Source organism: Meleagris gallopavo, chromosome 4 (assembly GCF_000146605.3).
Source record: "Meleagris gallopavo isolate NT-WF06-2002-E0010 breed Aviagen turkey brand Nicholas breeding stock chromosome 4, Turkey_5.1, whole genome shotgun sequence".
Taxonomy (NCBI): Eukaryota; Metazoa; Chordata; class Aves; order Galliformes; family Phasianidae; genus Meleagris; species Meleagris gallopavo.
Window position 1 is genome coordinate 45,389,708 of NC_015014.2, and position 15,600 is coordinate 45,405,307.

At 37.5% G+C, this 15,600-nt stretch overlaps 2 protein-coding genes across 3 annotated transcripts in view; both read right to left on the bottom strand.

The window, feature by feature from the left end:
- Positions 1–974, bottom strand: part of GABRB1 (gamma-aminobutyric acid type A receptor beta1 subunit) — a 28,746-nt gene extending 27,772 nt beyond the window's left edge. The window contains exon 1 of the mRNA XM_031553278.1: positions 856–974. Within this exon, the coding sequence (XP_031409138.1) occupies positions 856–974 (119 nt within the window). The remainder of the gene's footprint in view (positions 1–855) is intronic.
- On the bottom strand, positions 41–15,600 carry LOC104910770 (probable phospholipid-transporting ATPase VD). Of its 2 annotated transcripts, none has more exons than XM_010710172.3 (4): positions 15,519–15,600; positions 8,018–8,320; positions 7,163–7,357; positions 41–2,330 (listed from the first exon to the last, which is right to left on the bottom strand). In XM_010710172.3, the coding sequence occupies exons 2-4, from the start codon at positions 8,278–8,280 to the stop codon at positions 2,015–2,017; spliced, it is 774 nt and encodes a 257-aa protein (XP_010708474.1). In that variant the 5' UTR covers positions 8,281–8,320; positions 15,519–15,600; the 3' UTR covers positions 41–2,014. The 2 variants fall into 2 exon arrangements, with proteins under 2 accessions (XP_010708474.1, XP_019470403.1); XM_019614858.2 differs by lacking the exon at positions 15,519–15,600 and adding an exon at positions 15,012–15,106.

The window sequence follows — 15,600 nt, forward strand, 5'->3', positions numbered from 1 at the left end:
AAAAAAGAGAAAGAAAACAAACAAAAAAAAACAACTGAGACCAAATATGATAGAACCTGGAAACTTCATACATTTGTAGGTGTAGATATCACTGTCAAACTATTTAACTCAACATTTAAAGTTGCTAATGATGTTGATGGTCTACATGCAACCTATGTAAATCAGACTTATACAGGATTTCCTAGTAAATATCAAACCCTAGCAAGTATCAGCTGAGATACTGGTATCTTAGGAACACTTGCTGCTTTGGCTGTGGAACATTGGTTTGATATATGGTTTGATAATACAATATAGGAATGCGGTGTATAGCCAAAGCAGAAATGGAAAGCTGGCAAATCCTTTTATCAAATTGGACTCCTGGGCTGCCTGGAAGAAAATGACAGCACTTTCCCCTCTGTTAAATATGAGGATACTGCACATATATAGAATTCAGTCATTGGCCATGAAAGGCTGGGAAGGAACTGAACGATGCAGTCCTGTGACCGTTCCTACAACGTAAGCAGAACCACTGCTCACACTGATTTAGTGCTAATGGTTTATCAGCTTCTTCATACTAATAAATGTCTGGTTGAGCTAATCATAAAAGGTGTGAGGGAAAAGGAAATTAATTCCTTCTTAATGGAGTGAATTAAAAGCAGCAAAGCAGTGTCAGTTTGTTCATTAAAAAATTTGTTATCCTTAGGGAAAAAGTCCTCAATTTTTTGTCTATTTCTCTAGGAAAGCGAAGATGGTCGGAAACACTCTTCTATGCCTTGTTGTCTGTTGCTAGTTGTTGTTTATAAGCCTCTTGCAGAACTTCCTTAATTTCTTTCCTGTGGTCACTGAGGTACATACAGAAAAAAAAGAATAAATTACGGTATTCTAAGTTTACAAAAATTAGCTACGAGAGTTTCAGCTCCTCTTTTAGGCCCAAATGTTGCCTTGCCTTCCCAAAGGAATCCCAAAGGCAATAACAAGTGCCCTAATGATGACATTCGTGTTTGTGTTTATTCAGTCATAGAAATGCAGAACATAATATTTTTACATTATGTTACAACTTTTTAGACTTTGTCTTCAAATGTTTTTTAATTTGATTTATGTTGTTTCTATTTTTTCGAGCTTGAGAAACTAAGAGGTGAGACAGTTATACTCTGTTTACATACACAGAACTCCCACAGTCTTATTCAGCCTGAGTTTGAGAGGACAAAGCCTCTGTCTGGAACTGAACTGCCAGGACACCAGAGGTCTGTGAAGTTAACTAATATACAATCAGAAACTGTGACTAGACACCATGATGGCCTTTCTTTTTCCCTTGGAGGACAAAAACGAACAGTCTTTTATGGTGAAGAAATTGTCACTTTTTGGGACAGCATGACTATCTCATTCTAAAACTGAGAAAAAAAGAACAGGAGAAAGAAAGCCAGCTTTCTTAACAGATCATGCATTTGATATTACCCTGCTTCTTAAGTAACCAAAAAATCTAAATGAACTCCTTCGCACCTCCCCATGACAATTCAGAGGCAGTTCAGGTAATTTTATCTCCAGTCTGTTAACAGCACATTCTTACGGACAACACTGAATCTCCCTGGTGATGTTGTCAATGCAGTGCTTCCATATCAGCACTCAGTTACCAGGTGTGCTGAAGACTGCACTAATTTCTGACCACCACTGTGAAAATTATAAGACCTGGTGATGTTCAGTCTTGACAGGTATAGATTTAAAAAATCGTAAGAGTTCCAAAGACTTTTAAATCCTTGAAGGTCTAAATTTGGAGCTAAAAATACATTTGAAAATACAATGAAAAAGAAGACATCTATTCCTCTTTCTGTTTTTATGTGGCACTGAACTCCCTTCAAAAAAAAATTCTAATTTCAGAGCACTAAATGCTATGTGTTATACATGACGACTGGACATTTACTTGAAAAGTTAGTTTTACTTCACTTGAGATAGAGCTCTCTTTCTCTGAGTTGAGTGAGCTGACAAAGATTTGCTCCAAAATAACAACAAATAAAATTAAAACTATATCGTCTATTTATTATATTTTTAGATGGGGATTGCTGAATAGTAGGCAATATAGAGGACTAAGGTTTTTATTGTTGACTGTCACATCAACTTTCTTAAACCACTGGAAATGCACAATTATCACCTGCTCTGAATATCCTCTCACCACCTGCCTCTGTTTTAGATTGGTTTCTCCATCAAGACCTGCAGTTTCAATGTAACAGATCCCATCCAGGTCACTGGAATATAACAGCACCATGTCAGCAGGAATAATTTCATTACATGAAAGCCGGATGAAGTCTCCAACACTGACATTTTTCCAGTGTTCATCTATGTATTTCTTCTCTTTTCTGAAAAAGGATATAAAAACATTAAAACAATTAAAAAAAGAAAAAAACCACCCCAAACTGAAAGTTCAAAGAAACAGATTGTACCTAGGAAATGACTCCAATACTGAACTTCTACTTCCAAGTCATTAAGAATTTTGATGAGACAGTCTAACAGCTCTAGGTGACTGTAACAAAGAATCTGTGGTGCGCAGGGACATGATCTAGTGGTGGGTTGTTAGAGTAGTATGGCTAGGTTCAGCTTGGACTTGATGATCTTGAAAGTCTTTTCCAACCTAAGCAATTCTATGATTCTATGATCAGCTCTGAGGTCCCAGACCTGTTTTGCTGGGAATTACATTCCTGTCACCCTCTCATAATTATGTTAGCCCAATTCAAAATTCAGCCCCTTAAATCCTTTCACTATTCCAACATTTGCAAGTGAGCAAAGAATATTCAGCAACTGCTTTACTAGTGCTCCAAGCATAAATACTTGTATTTATGGCTTTTAAATATTTTCGCATTGTTTTTGAACATAAGGTGCAAAGAACCTACAATACTCAAGAGAGAAAGTTGAAATACTTCATTATTATAAAAAATACAGGCATGAAATACAGAAGTTTGTGCCTTCTTCAACTTTCCATTTCTATCTGCTCTTCCATATTCAACAGAGACAAAGAATAATCCTTTTTATTTAATTACAGCAGTTTATTGCAAGTACACTCAGGTTTAGAGTGGTGAATAGGCTGGGAGGTAGCAAGCAACAAGGAGCTAACTGGAGGCATACAATAGTAGGCCACTGAAATAGGGTTGCTGATACAAACACTGTACATGTCTGGATGCAGTACATTTTCGGTATTGTTACTACTGTTGGCAGAATTGCTAAGTTACAGCTTGAAACAGTGATTGAGCACCTGGTGGGAAGGCAGGGACAACCCAGAAGAGCTCAAGTGCATGCAAAGCTCCTGAGTGACTGGAAATGGTGGAGTCAGGATTCACCGCCTCCCAGACCTCACTTAAGGGTTGGCAGTGGAGGCAAGGGTATCTTGCTGAAAATTCCTACGTATATGAGGCCTTTGGAAGTTAAGTTGATTCTTTCCTTTGTTTCTGTGTCCACAGCTGCTGTGTTTGAGCACATCCTCATCCGCTGCAGCCTAGGACTTTGCTTCTATGCTGTCACTGCTGTTTTCTACTGTGTTACATCTTGGTAGTTGGCTGGTTTTAATATCTTTCACAGGCTAACCCTAGAGCTATGTTTAAAGTGAGGAGAATGTACTCTTCACAGTCTTGGGAGCATCTTCATGTTGTGCATCCTTTTCTAAATCTCACTCGGGCTTACCTAGCTGAAAATGGCAGTTGCACCAGGAAGCTGGGAAGTGCACCCACCTTCCATAGTATAGACTTAAGCTAACAAAATTTACAACATGGCAATTCTGTGCAGACTGATCTACCTGTTCTAATCAAAGTGCTAACTTGGTGAAATGCCCTTGATAACAAAGAAAATATCAGAAAAACATTTATTGTGTCAAGCTTTGCACCCATCCCTTTCAGATCTGTGTTGCCTGACAGTACCCTTTCAAAAATCCTGTTCTCCAATGAGATGGCACAAAGTCCACATAATTAACCAATATATCGATAACATTATCTCTAGTGAAAATAAGGTAGAGTTGATGTATGGGGCTGCTGAATCACGGCCTGAACCTCTGATTGATCATCTGAGGCGAGCAATGAGTCAGCCACGGGAGCACAGGTGAAGGCAAATCACCTGTGCTGCAGGAAGGGGTGGAGCCTAGCTCCACCTCTCCTAGACCCATTTAAGAGCTGACTCCATCAGAGTTCGTTTTGTGAGCCCAGGACAGGGTAAGTGACTTTCTCTCATTACTCCAATCTAAATTATATTAGCCAAGCTTTGGAATATATATATATGTATATATTATATATATATATATACACACACACCATCTGTATATCCATTGATTATACAGTTGATTATATGGTTTTCCAAGTAAACACAAAGCAAAAGCTGAGGTAAAATTAAATCAGCCTCAGCCAAATATATGCTTCTTCTTGAGATGCTGTCACTAGCTATTCTGTAAGCATGGAGAACCATATCTACACTTTTTTTTTCTGTGTGTAGTCAGTTTTCCCCACTAAGAGGCAAAGTGAGTCCAAAGAGATAATGCTGACTAGAACAGAATGCTCTGGTTACTCTGCAACAGCAGTCTTTTACTGCTTCATCCTAGGTGCTATGGAAAGGATTTGAGAACACCTGACAGCAACAAGAAAAAATTATTTCCACAGCTTGCTCACATCGAGAAGAGTTACAGTAAGGATGGTGAACGAAAGGCAAAGTCTGATTGCTACAGGCATTTTTCAAAGTGATTAAGCCTTAGAATTTGATAAACTACAAAACTATTTGGAGATAAAGATTTAGTAACAAAGCAGTACTTCTATTTACCCTTGAAGTAATTATTTACTAGAGATTAGTAAAGAAAAAACACTAGTGCTTATGTATCTTTAGATTTTTTTTTAACTACTACGTATTTCATTGAGAACTACTAAAACCTCTCCACTGCCAGTATTGAGATTAGCCCTAAGCAGACAGCAAGTTTCTCTTCATAATCACCATCTACTAAGTAAATGTGGAATTGAAAGTATGCAATGATTTTCCTGTTATTTTTACTTGTTGTGCTTACTTTCCCATGCAATTTTCTCCAGATGTATACTTACTTTCCCATGAAATTTTCCTCAGAAAACGTAGCCTCAATCTCTGTATACTAAAGGCTAAGTACAGTAATACTGATACATCCAATGGGTGAATTCCAGGCTTGGGAATAAAACTATAAAAAGCAGCAAGCCAAAACTCTGAAACTATGGATGTCACTCATTTGTTGTAAGCCAGAAAAAAATAAGGGGAAAAATCAAGTCAAACTTATCCAAAATGTGCAAAAAAACTAGCATCTAGCTGCTTGGATAGATATATCAAGGCACTAAGACAGGCCTGTTTTGTCATGGACAAGAGAGAATGATGAAACCAGTTTCTATTACAAACATGTTTTATAAAAACAGTAAGGGATTGTTGCTTTAAAAAAGTTAATTCTACCAAACCATGCCTCCAAACTTTTTTTTTAAATCAGACTATACAATATAGAATAATTCATAATAAAGAAGTTCAGAAAGAAAAGTTAGAAGCACTAGCAATGGGAACAGGAAGACATTTTTACAGATTACTAATACAGAAGCTAATTATTATACTTGTTTGGGGAAGCAATCAAGATAGAAAAGATCAGAAATTAATTCCCCTTCATTGACATTGATGAGGCTACAAGTAGCAAACAGTGGTCATTAATGTATAGTGGATGCCTCTGTTTTCTGGCAGTGAATTATTTCAGAGTATACTGCAATTCATACCAGAAATGATCTGACTTGTACCTTAAATCTTCTCTGCAGACATGAAAAGGAAAAATAATTTATCTTCCCAACTCAATTACTTTATTGTTTTAAGCTCAAATTTTTATAGTCTGAATAAAATGTTTCTGGGAAAGCTGATATATCAGATATTTGTGTTTGCAGCACATGAAGTTGTGTGCTCAGTGGCTCAAGGTTCTGGCAGGGAACAGTGATGTGTAGTGTCTCTCAGGCATCTGTATTCCAGTGCTGTTTAATACCTTCGTTGTCGACAGAGATATTGAAATTGAGAGGACTCCTCAGCAAGTTTGCAGATGGCACTAAACTGAGTGGCATGGTTGACACTTCAAATGGAAAGAAAGGATGCTATCCAGAGATGTGATAAGGTATGAGAAGTGAACCTCATGAAGTTCAACAAGGCACCTGGCCTAGGGCAATCCAAAACATCAGTACAGACTGGCTGATGCATGGATTCGGAGCAGCCCTTGAAGAAGGACTTTGCAGATACAGGTGGAAGAAAAACATGCAGCCCAGAAAGCCAATCATATCTGGGCTGCATCAAAAGAAGTGTAGCTAGGAGGTCAAGTGAAATGATTCTCCCACTCTACCCTTGTGAGATCCCACCTGTAGTACTGCATAGGAAAATGTTTTTATTTCCTTCATGGAAATTACATTAGGAGTACAGAGTTGCAACACTGATAGCTTTTATGACTTTCACCACTGTAATGATGAAATAGTAATCACTGAATTTCAATGGTGCCAAAACAATTTTAAGATACTAAGAATAATACTAAAACTTCCTTAGTTAATGCAGTGCAGACTCACATATGAATGCTCTGGCAACCACAAAAGAATATTTTTCAGCAAATTTTATACTAATTTGAATTTTAAATTTTATACTAATTTGATATTTGTTTAGCTAAACAAATGATCAAGATTCAACTAGACAACTTCCTGAGTATATGGCAACTGTTGATCACAGCCTGAACCTCTGATTGATCACTTGAGGCAAGCAACAAGTCAGCCACAGGAGCACAGGTGAAGGCAATTCTTCTGTGTGACTGGAAGGGGTGGAGCCTGGCTCCTAGATCCCCATTTAAGTATTGACTGCTACTGAGGAAGGATCTCTCAGTGGAGATTGTTCCTTGGGGAATTCACTGTGAACCTACAACACTGGTGAGCATTTCCATTTATTTTGATTATCTTTCCACCGTGATAATTTTACTAAACCTAACCTCTGTACACCTATTGATTGTACAATTGTATACCTATTAGTTGTACACTGAGCAATCTTATCTAGTAAGGCATGCTTTGAGCAGGATACGAGACTAGAGAGATGACTTCCAGAGACCTCTTCTGACTGAAGTTATTCTCTCTCTGTGTGTTCAGAGAGTAAACCAGAAGAATCAATTTAATAAAAATTATCCAGAAAGAATGTTCTCTCTTACCGGCTATACACTTTGGTTAGTAAGTTGTTTATCTGTTTATCCATTTTATATTTTGAGTAGTCTTCCAGACCATCCTTCAGGGCGATTATTGTTAAAACTGCTATCAGAGGTAGCATTGTAATTTCTTTTTGGAAAGCCTCCACCAGGGGAACCCAGTTTAAAACAACCAGAAATAGGAAATACAAATTGGCAACTCTGAAACAAAGAGCAAACATAAGAGTTAGCTGTGCTATCAGCCATTTTAATTCCCCCACTCCATGCTAGAGACTACTTAAGTAAGAAGGAATTGTAGTAGGAGCTAAGAAAAAATAAAGAACTAAATATCTGACTCCGTTTTCCTCTATTCAGTCAAATATATTAGTTGGCTGAATGGGTAATTAATACTCATAATAAGAAGGTGCAGCAAGCAAGGATTTTACTGTAATTCCAACCCTGCCTTCCAGGCACATGTCTTCTAGTGACGCTGTGGTGAACTTGTAGATAAGATGCTTTTAAGTGAGCCATTCTTTATAAACCTACAGCTCTCCAAGCAGGAGGATGGGGGGGGGGGAAAATAATGGCCAGAGATAAGACACGTGAGGGAAGGGAAGAAATAAATTTGCAGGAAATCAACTGAAAATTCTACTTCAGGTTACTGGAGTGCTCCAAATAATATTTTAATCTAAAGAGTAGAATGAGCGGAAATAACAGAAGTTTTGAAGAAAGGATTAGTCCAAGGCTGATATTCAATCTTTTGGACAAATAACACACCTTTTCAGAAGTGACAGTCAGGTTGGAAAAACACATATTAATACACAAATAAAAAGATTCCACTTTAGAATAATTTCCACAAACAAAATAAAAATAGTTAATTACCTGTGAAATTGTTCAAATAAATTGCGTGGTATAAAATTCAGTAAAGTATATTTAGTAGTCCGTATTTTGTTGTTCATATACAGTTTTGATACCTTTTCATACTCTTCCTTAAAATGTCCCAAGCAGGGTATCACTATCCTATGTTTGCCAATAGTTTTTTTTGCTTGATAGCACTTGTTACTTGAATTGCTGCCACCTTCTCTGCTTTCTGTAGACATCAGTTGCTGCCAACGATAACGGGTCCAGTGGATGGGATCTGCCATTGCACCCTATGTGCTTTATAATCCAAGGAATGTCCTCTACCTAGAGAGAAGTTAAAATACAGCGAGTTAAGCAATAATTCTGTAAAGGCTTATTTAACTAAAAAGTTCCAGATACAATTCTGAATAAGCCCAGGGAAAAGACCATTACCACATTTAGATCAGGAAAAGAACATTTAATGATGTCAGGTTCCTCTTCAAAGGCTGTATTTAATCAAATTTTCTTTCAGCATCCTGCAGTTTGGTTAGTCTGTTTAAAATGCACAATAGCTTTTCAATCGTTTATTAAAAAGCAAATCTGATTCCAGTATTCTGTCACTGATCTACAGATCTATCTGTTCTAGTAGATCAGTTTTTTTGCTATACTTTAAATAACAGGAAAATATCAACGTAATTTAAATTTATACTAATTTCTTAATTTGTGTGAAAAGCACACATCAAATTGGTACTTGAAAAATCCCAATTAAAATGCTATGAAGAAGTATATAATGACTATTGTAAAGTAAGTTATGTTTTGTAATTTTGCACACTAAATTAGATCTGGATAAAATGCCTTGTTTAAGAAAGAAAGCGAGCTTTTATACCAATCATGATTTGATGGATTCTTCAATCTTCCAGAAGTCCCTTTTTAAGCAATTAACTGCTCGGACATTTTTATTAATCTCATTGCCAGCATACTATATAATAGTAATGCCTAATACAGACTTAGGAGTCTGTAGGTTCCCTGAGGTCCGTAGCAAAAAAGAGAATCCAGCAATTAAGAGTTGTTCTGGGACTGTACTATTGTTTCCTGTATCTAACACAATTCATTCACATGAGTAAATTTTAAATATCCCCTACGCCTATCAGGGAGCACCTTAACAAGATTTCTTTTTGTCCTGTTAAATTTATCTGTCTCTTCCAAGCATCCACTGTTAGAAGGTATGTCAGTTAACTGTGTTTTTGCTTGATGTGATAATCTTCACCCCAAAGCAGTAACCTAACATAGCTCTGCAGACTGTTATAATGTAAAATATCCTCAATGAAAACCTATTTAAGTATACAACATAAAATTTTTCAAGGTGCCATATGAGCCAGGAGTTTGTAAGCAAGATATATTTGTAGAGAACAATCATGCTTGCTTTCATATAAGACTAAACATTACCATTTCACACTGGTAACTTCTGTGACTAGAAGAAGCAACAAATAAATAAACTCTGACAAAGTAAACTCAGAAGGAATGTGGAAATGCAAAGTCTTTAAATGGCAAATCCTGTTCACTTTTAAAAATTACATAGGCAAAAGCACCTTTAAAAGCTGGAGAATCAAGTTATCAGTAACATGCAAACAAAGACTGGAAGTTGAGAGTTAGGAAAAACAAAAAGAAAAGCTGACAAATCTCAAAACCTCTTAAACACAGGAAGCAAACTTTGTTTTTAAAAAATACATGTATTACTTCTTGTAGCATGTGATACCTGGTGGCCTTTGCTTAACAAATAAAGGTAAGAAAAAAATGAACTACATATTTTAAAGTAACAGCGTGTTAGGACAGAATTCCTCACCACTGGATCTGGAGTCACAGGCTTCTACTGTACATGCAGTGGTGCTGAACAGTAGTCACCTCTCACTGCACACACATCCCTGACACAGCTCCAAAACCTCTGCCCCACCCTTCCTCATCCTCCTTTTCAGAGGCAGAATTTTAAAGGAAGCAAGAAACCTGAGATTCAACAGCACTTGCTGTATAGATCTATCAATAGCTCTGGTATTTCATTTTTTTAAGAAAATTTTGAAGGAGATTGTATGGACAGTAACTAAAACAAAAACACCACTGCACCTTGTTGGAAACTAGGAGATCACTCACTGCCTCTACTATAGTCAAAAAGGTGAATCAGGCAATTAAACTGCATCTTAAGGAAAAAAAAAAAAGCACTGGGATCTTATACTCTGTCACAACACCCTCTGACTCACCTGGGATTTGACTGAATTAGTATTTGCAAATGTTTTTTTTAAAGTATTTGCATTTCCATTTTAAAACAGGATTTATAAGACTGAAAACTTCTGAATCTCTTTTGTTTTTTGTTTTTTTTCTTCCTTATGTTGCATGTTTTTCTTCTTTCTCCTTGAATTGTGATATAAAGTAATAAGCACCTTTTCTTCGGCCAGCTCTAAGTTCAGAAAAGATTCATCAAATTCATTCAATTCTACTGAAAAGGATGAAGTTGCTGAAGATTATTTTAAACAATTTTTAGCAGGAAATCCCTTTTCAAAACATTATTTGACCTTCCCATCCTGTTGTTTTTTTATTCTTCCATTCTCCAACCTAACTCAAAGCATTAATGCAAAATTGTGGGTGTTTCTTTATATGCTAGCATAAGATACAGAAAAATTTAGATATTTGAGAGCAACTTAAATCTGAAGCAGTATTTGAATTATTTTAAATTTTCTTCTTAAAGTCTAGAAGATTCTTTGTGTTCAAAATAAGGAAGCTTAAATGATCAAATTTCAAGTTTGAGGCCAGTTTCATAGAAGCTAGGTTTTGATCTCGAGTCAAAAGCTTGAAAATCAGAGTGCTGCTTGGTCTTGCTAAATAGCAACATTGGTGTAAAGATAGAACGTGTGTATCTTAAATGCAAAAATACAACTTCCTTTTGTGCTAACATCACATGATGATGAAACGTGGAAGAGAACTGACACTGGGCATGTTCTTTGCTTTCTGTCAACCTCAGTTCCCTTATGTACTCTGACTCCTTCCTCTTTTTATAAAGTGCTTTTGAGATACCCTACTTGAAAACTGGAAGGGCTATAAATGGTTAACGCACAAGAATTGATTGTTAAATTTTTGCAAGAACAAGGCTCAGTAGTGTTCTTTTTACCAAAAGACTGATCAACACTATATATTATTCATATTTCATCATCCTATCGCAGTAAAAAGCCTTCAATAACTCTCTGCTATATACAGTGCTGTGAGAGACGCTACTTGTAAATGGTCCGTACCTTAAATTAAGCATTTTGAATCTTAAAACCCAGCATAAACATTCTCTTCCTCTTCTTGTGCCAAAAACTTGCTTTCCTTCACAATCACTTGCTTACTTCCTCTCTTGTGAACTCTTTCAGCTTCCAGTTCTCTGAGGTATTAATTCCTCAGCTCCAGTTACATTACAGCGTAGCCTTTGGCAAACTGCTTGGCAGTCACTGACCAGCCTCCTTTCTGGAGATTATCATCCAAACTTGCTTAATGCTTTAGCCAATACACACAGTGTTCTGGGACTGCACCTTATTATTATGCTGTGGTTGTTTGCTTCCATGTCATATGAAGTACTCTATCATTTACTACAGCTTCTCTTGGTCACTTCCTCCCTTCTGACAACAACCTTCTTTTGCCAAATAGTTACCCCTTGTTCTTCTTTCAGCAAATTTTTGTTAAACACCCCTAGAAAATGATGTACTTCACGAGACTGTTTCTCAGACTTCTGGCACATGCGTGTGTGTACTGTGCTTGCTTCCATCCTGTTCTGGTGCAGCCTTTAGGCATAATGTGCAGGAGGCCTTAGCATCCTCCAGGTGTACTTCCAGTCAATCAAGTCTTGGTAAACAGAAAAGCAATCAATGAAATTGCATTACCTTAACTGAAAAAAAAAAATCTACAAAACCTATAAGGAAAGAGATTTAGGCCATACACCTCTATAGCAACCACTTTTCCTAGCTCCTTTCCTGAATGCTTCAGGATGTCCTGTGGGTCTGAGGTTCCAGGACAGAGCTCATGCTACACAAGCTTATGGAGGACTGGAACACCTGGGATCCACGCAGAGTCCCATCTAAATCTATTTGCACATATAGCTGCATGGGGTCACTGCCACTTGTTTCACTGTTTCACCACGTTACAACTGGAGTAATACAGAGGCTAACTGCTAGAAATCAAGACAGTATGTGAATCTTCAACAGTTCTCACGCTACTAAACCACAAGGAAGTTTTAAAGGATCCATGGCCTAAAGAATAATCTGCACTCTGAAAAAAAATAATTCTGCTCTTCTAAGATTTGCTACCTTCTCTGTAATAAGCAGTATCAAAAACTTGTAAAACATCTTTGTAAACTGAAATGAAAACTGCAGGGATGCTCTAACAAGCTGAATGAATCTGGAGAAGAGACTTGTGCTGTCAATTTATGAGACAAATACTCAACAAACTGCAGGAATCAAAATTTCAATTCTAAGAGAAATACGTGGCTGTGTTTTGAGTTAAAATCACAAAGTGATTAATAATTTTGGATTAAGAGTGGAAGGCAGTTGTTACTATGAGAAGTGAACCACTGAGGCAGCACCTTGCCATACAATCCGAATTACAAAGTCTGACTTAGCATAAGGAACACAAACGCTGCAAGCCTTGAAATGCCTCACCTTGGAAACTTCTTACTTGGAAATTAAGCTAGCCATCAGTGGCTCTTCTCAAATCAACAACAATCAGCAGGATGCATTAAAAACCAGGAAGTGCCTGGGCCCTGACGCAAGGTCAATCACAAGGCAATTTAATAGTAAACCACACAGGCAGCAGTGCTGATTAACATGCTATAGAGTGAGAGCAATACATGAAATAGGGATAATCTCCTCCACGCTGGGTAAAGTTACTTAGGGTATGAATTAGATCTTGCACCTACAGCCATAAATGAACCACATGCTACTCAATTTCAGGTTTAAAACTCAGGGATGAAATCGTTTATTTCAGCTACAGGCAATCAGTTTCATGATAAAACTGAATGACTGCCAGAGAGCTGTGTACAAGCTTTTTATATCCTCTTTTCTGTTCATGAGCAAAGTTCTGCTTTATGCTCCGTTCTCGTGTGTCACACTGGTATCTTATAACTGCAAAACCAAATTTTTCAGGTTAATCCTTACTCTTTTGTGACTGTCTTGTCTTGTAAATCTTAAACTTATGGTTATGCAACACCTAACCATTGCAGATGCTTTGTGAATTTTTGTGTGAATTGTGAAATTCACAACACTGATTTTACGTAAGAGTAATGTGGGTCACATTAGAAAAGCTATGCTGGTTTTCATGATGCAAAAGGATGCGAGTTTGTACTCAGAAGGCTCCCTGAGCTATAGTAAATGGTTCTGAAGGAAATAAATCCTTATTAGTGGTACTGTTGTTTCTTAACCATGCTGATTTCTTTAAAAAGCCTGAAATCTGTTGCACGGAAGATAAAATTATTCAGTCTAATTTGTACCAAAAGTAACTGTTACAGAATCAAACGGTACTCAAGTTCACAAAATTCTAAGCTATGTCTTCAGCTAGTGACTTGTCCTGTTTTCCTTTTTTTAAGACATCTACGCTGGCAGCTTTTCAAAAGTTACAATCTCTCAGGAGCTCCCAGGTTTAATCCTTTAGGGTTCTTCAAAGGATCTGGGGAAGGGTGTCATACACATGGTTACAAAAAGAGTATCTTTCATATCCACAGCTCATTTTCAGTGAATAGATTTGATTTTTTTTTTTTTTTTGTCTTAAAGACTTCCTATTTCTAAATAGAGATCAGACAATACTGGGAGATGGAAATGTGGATGTTACAGGTGTGAGCATAACCTGAGCTACTTAATTTAAATATTAACAGCATAGAGCCACAAAAGTAGAGATTTCCACAAAGGCTTTCCAGCACTATGCAGGCTTACATGGTTCATGTCACGACTTGCACCAGTGCAGCTTCATCAGTTTTCAGCCTGTCAGACTGAAACTACCTTAATCATGCTGCAGTCATATGCATCAGAAGTTCATCTTAAATATGAACAAGTTATATACAGCCTTCTGATTCTTAAGAAGCTGAAACAACAGCTGCAACAGATGTGATACACTTGTATATTTCAAAAGGACGGCAATGCTACAGCTAGCAGTACCTTCATTGTCAGAAGTGCTGTATTAATTCTGTGTATCAAGATTAGGCTCAGATTTTGTTTTAATCACTATAGAGCTTTTGCAACCCTATTAAAAATACCTCTTGAGGGGATATTTCAAGCCTGAAAGGGAGAGACATTATATAGCAATTTGAGGCTCAACTACAACTATCCATCTTAAAAGATTTTAATATTAAAAATTAAGTCAAAAGATATAGGAGCATAGGAAAGAATGCACTGGGTTAAGAACGCTCCAATAACGGCTCTAGTGAGTTCAACACTTCTAAACAGAATAAAACGTAAGACACTGAAGATGCAATTCTGTCACTAGCTGAACCGACCTAAATGTTACCACTGAAAGGAGCAGGTCTTGCTTATCCCATCTACTGCTCCTGGCTTTGTCTGCTTCTTCGTAATGCATCTGTTACTGAACCTGCGCTGAAGCTGGTTCAACTCACTGTTCCATAAGACCATTTGCCAACCCAAAGACAACAAAATTATTAGATGCATTTCCTGATTGAGCTTCCCGGATCCAGCTTACACAGGGAGGTGGGATGAAAATGTCAGATTAGAATGTCTTTGAGTACTTATGTAGAGCACTCAGCTCTAATTTTGGTCTAGTTTGCATTAGACATTGTGGACATTGGTTTGGAAATCCAGATCACCCAGAGCAGTGGCAATTAACAAAAGAATGCAATCCTAGTCTGTCCGCACTAGCTTTTGCTACTGATAATAATATTTGTCCACAGACTGACTGTAAAGGCTCACCCTGGCACCAGATTTTGGGGCACACAAAGATATTAAGAGAACTAAGTTCCACTCTGACCTTCAGGATATCACCCAGAGCCCCTCTGCTGCAATTCATCACTTACCAAAACAGGGATAATGATATTTCTGCTGCTTTATAGTGAAGATGTGAAGGTACACATTTTTAAATCAGAGCTTTCTCAATCCTATGTTGTTGTGGAGACAAGCATATTTAAATTATCTTACTACAAAAATAAGAGCTATTTTAATATTTTTAAAATATGAAAGTACATTTTTTTTCTTCTTCGTTTGCAGAACTTCTGAGAGAACAACTTTCCTTTCTCTTTCACATCCTTCTGAACTTTTCTCCACTACTAAGCCCGGTAGTTATGGCTGTGGCCCTATCTTGTATCTCACTTCGTGCACGTCTCACCCCTTCGGACGTTCAGGAAGCTCCAGGGATTTCAGTACCACTGATACGGACCTTGCTATATAAGATGACACCCTTTCCCTCAGTCACCACCATGAACTATTACAAAGTCCCACCCAAACGCAGTTGCTTGTAGACTGGAGGTCCTAACTACCATCTTTTCCCCTGTCTGCTTCCAGCAAAGCGCAGTCAGTGAGTTTACCATTCAAAGGCTTCCTTCCCGTTAGAGCTCCGCGAGCAGCACACAGTCTAACTGACGGCTCGCGGCCCGGCAGATCTCGCGC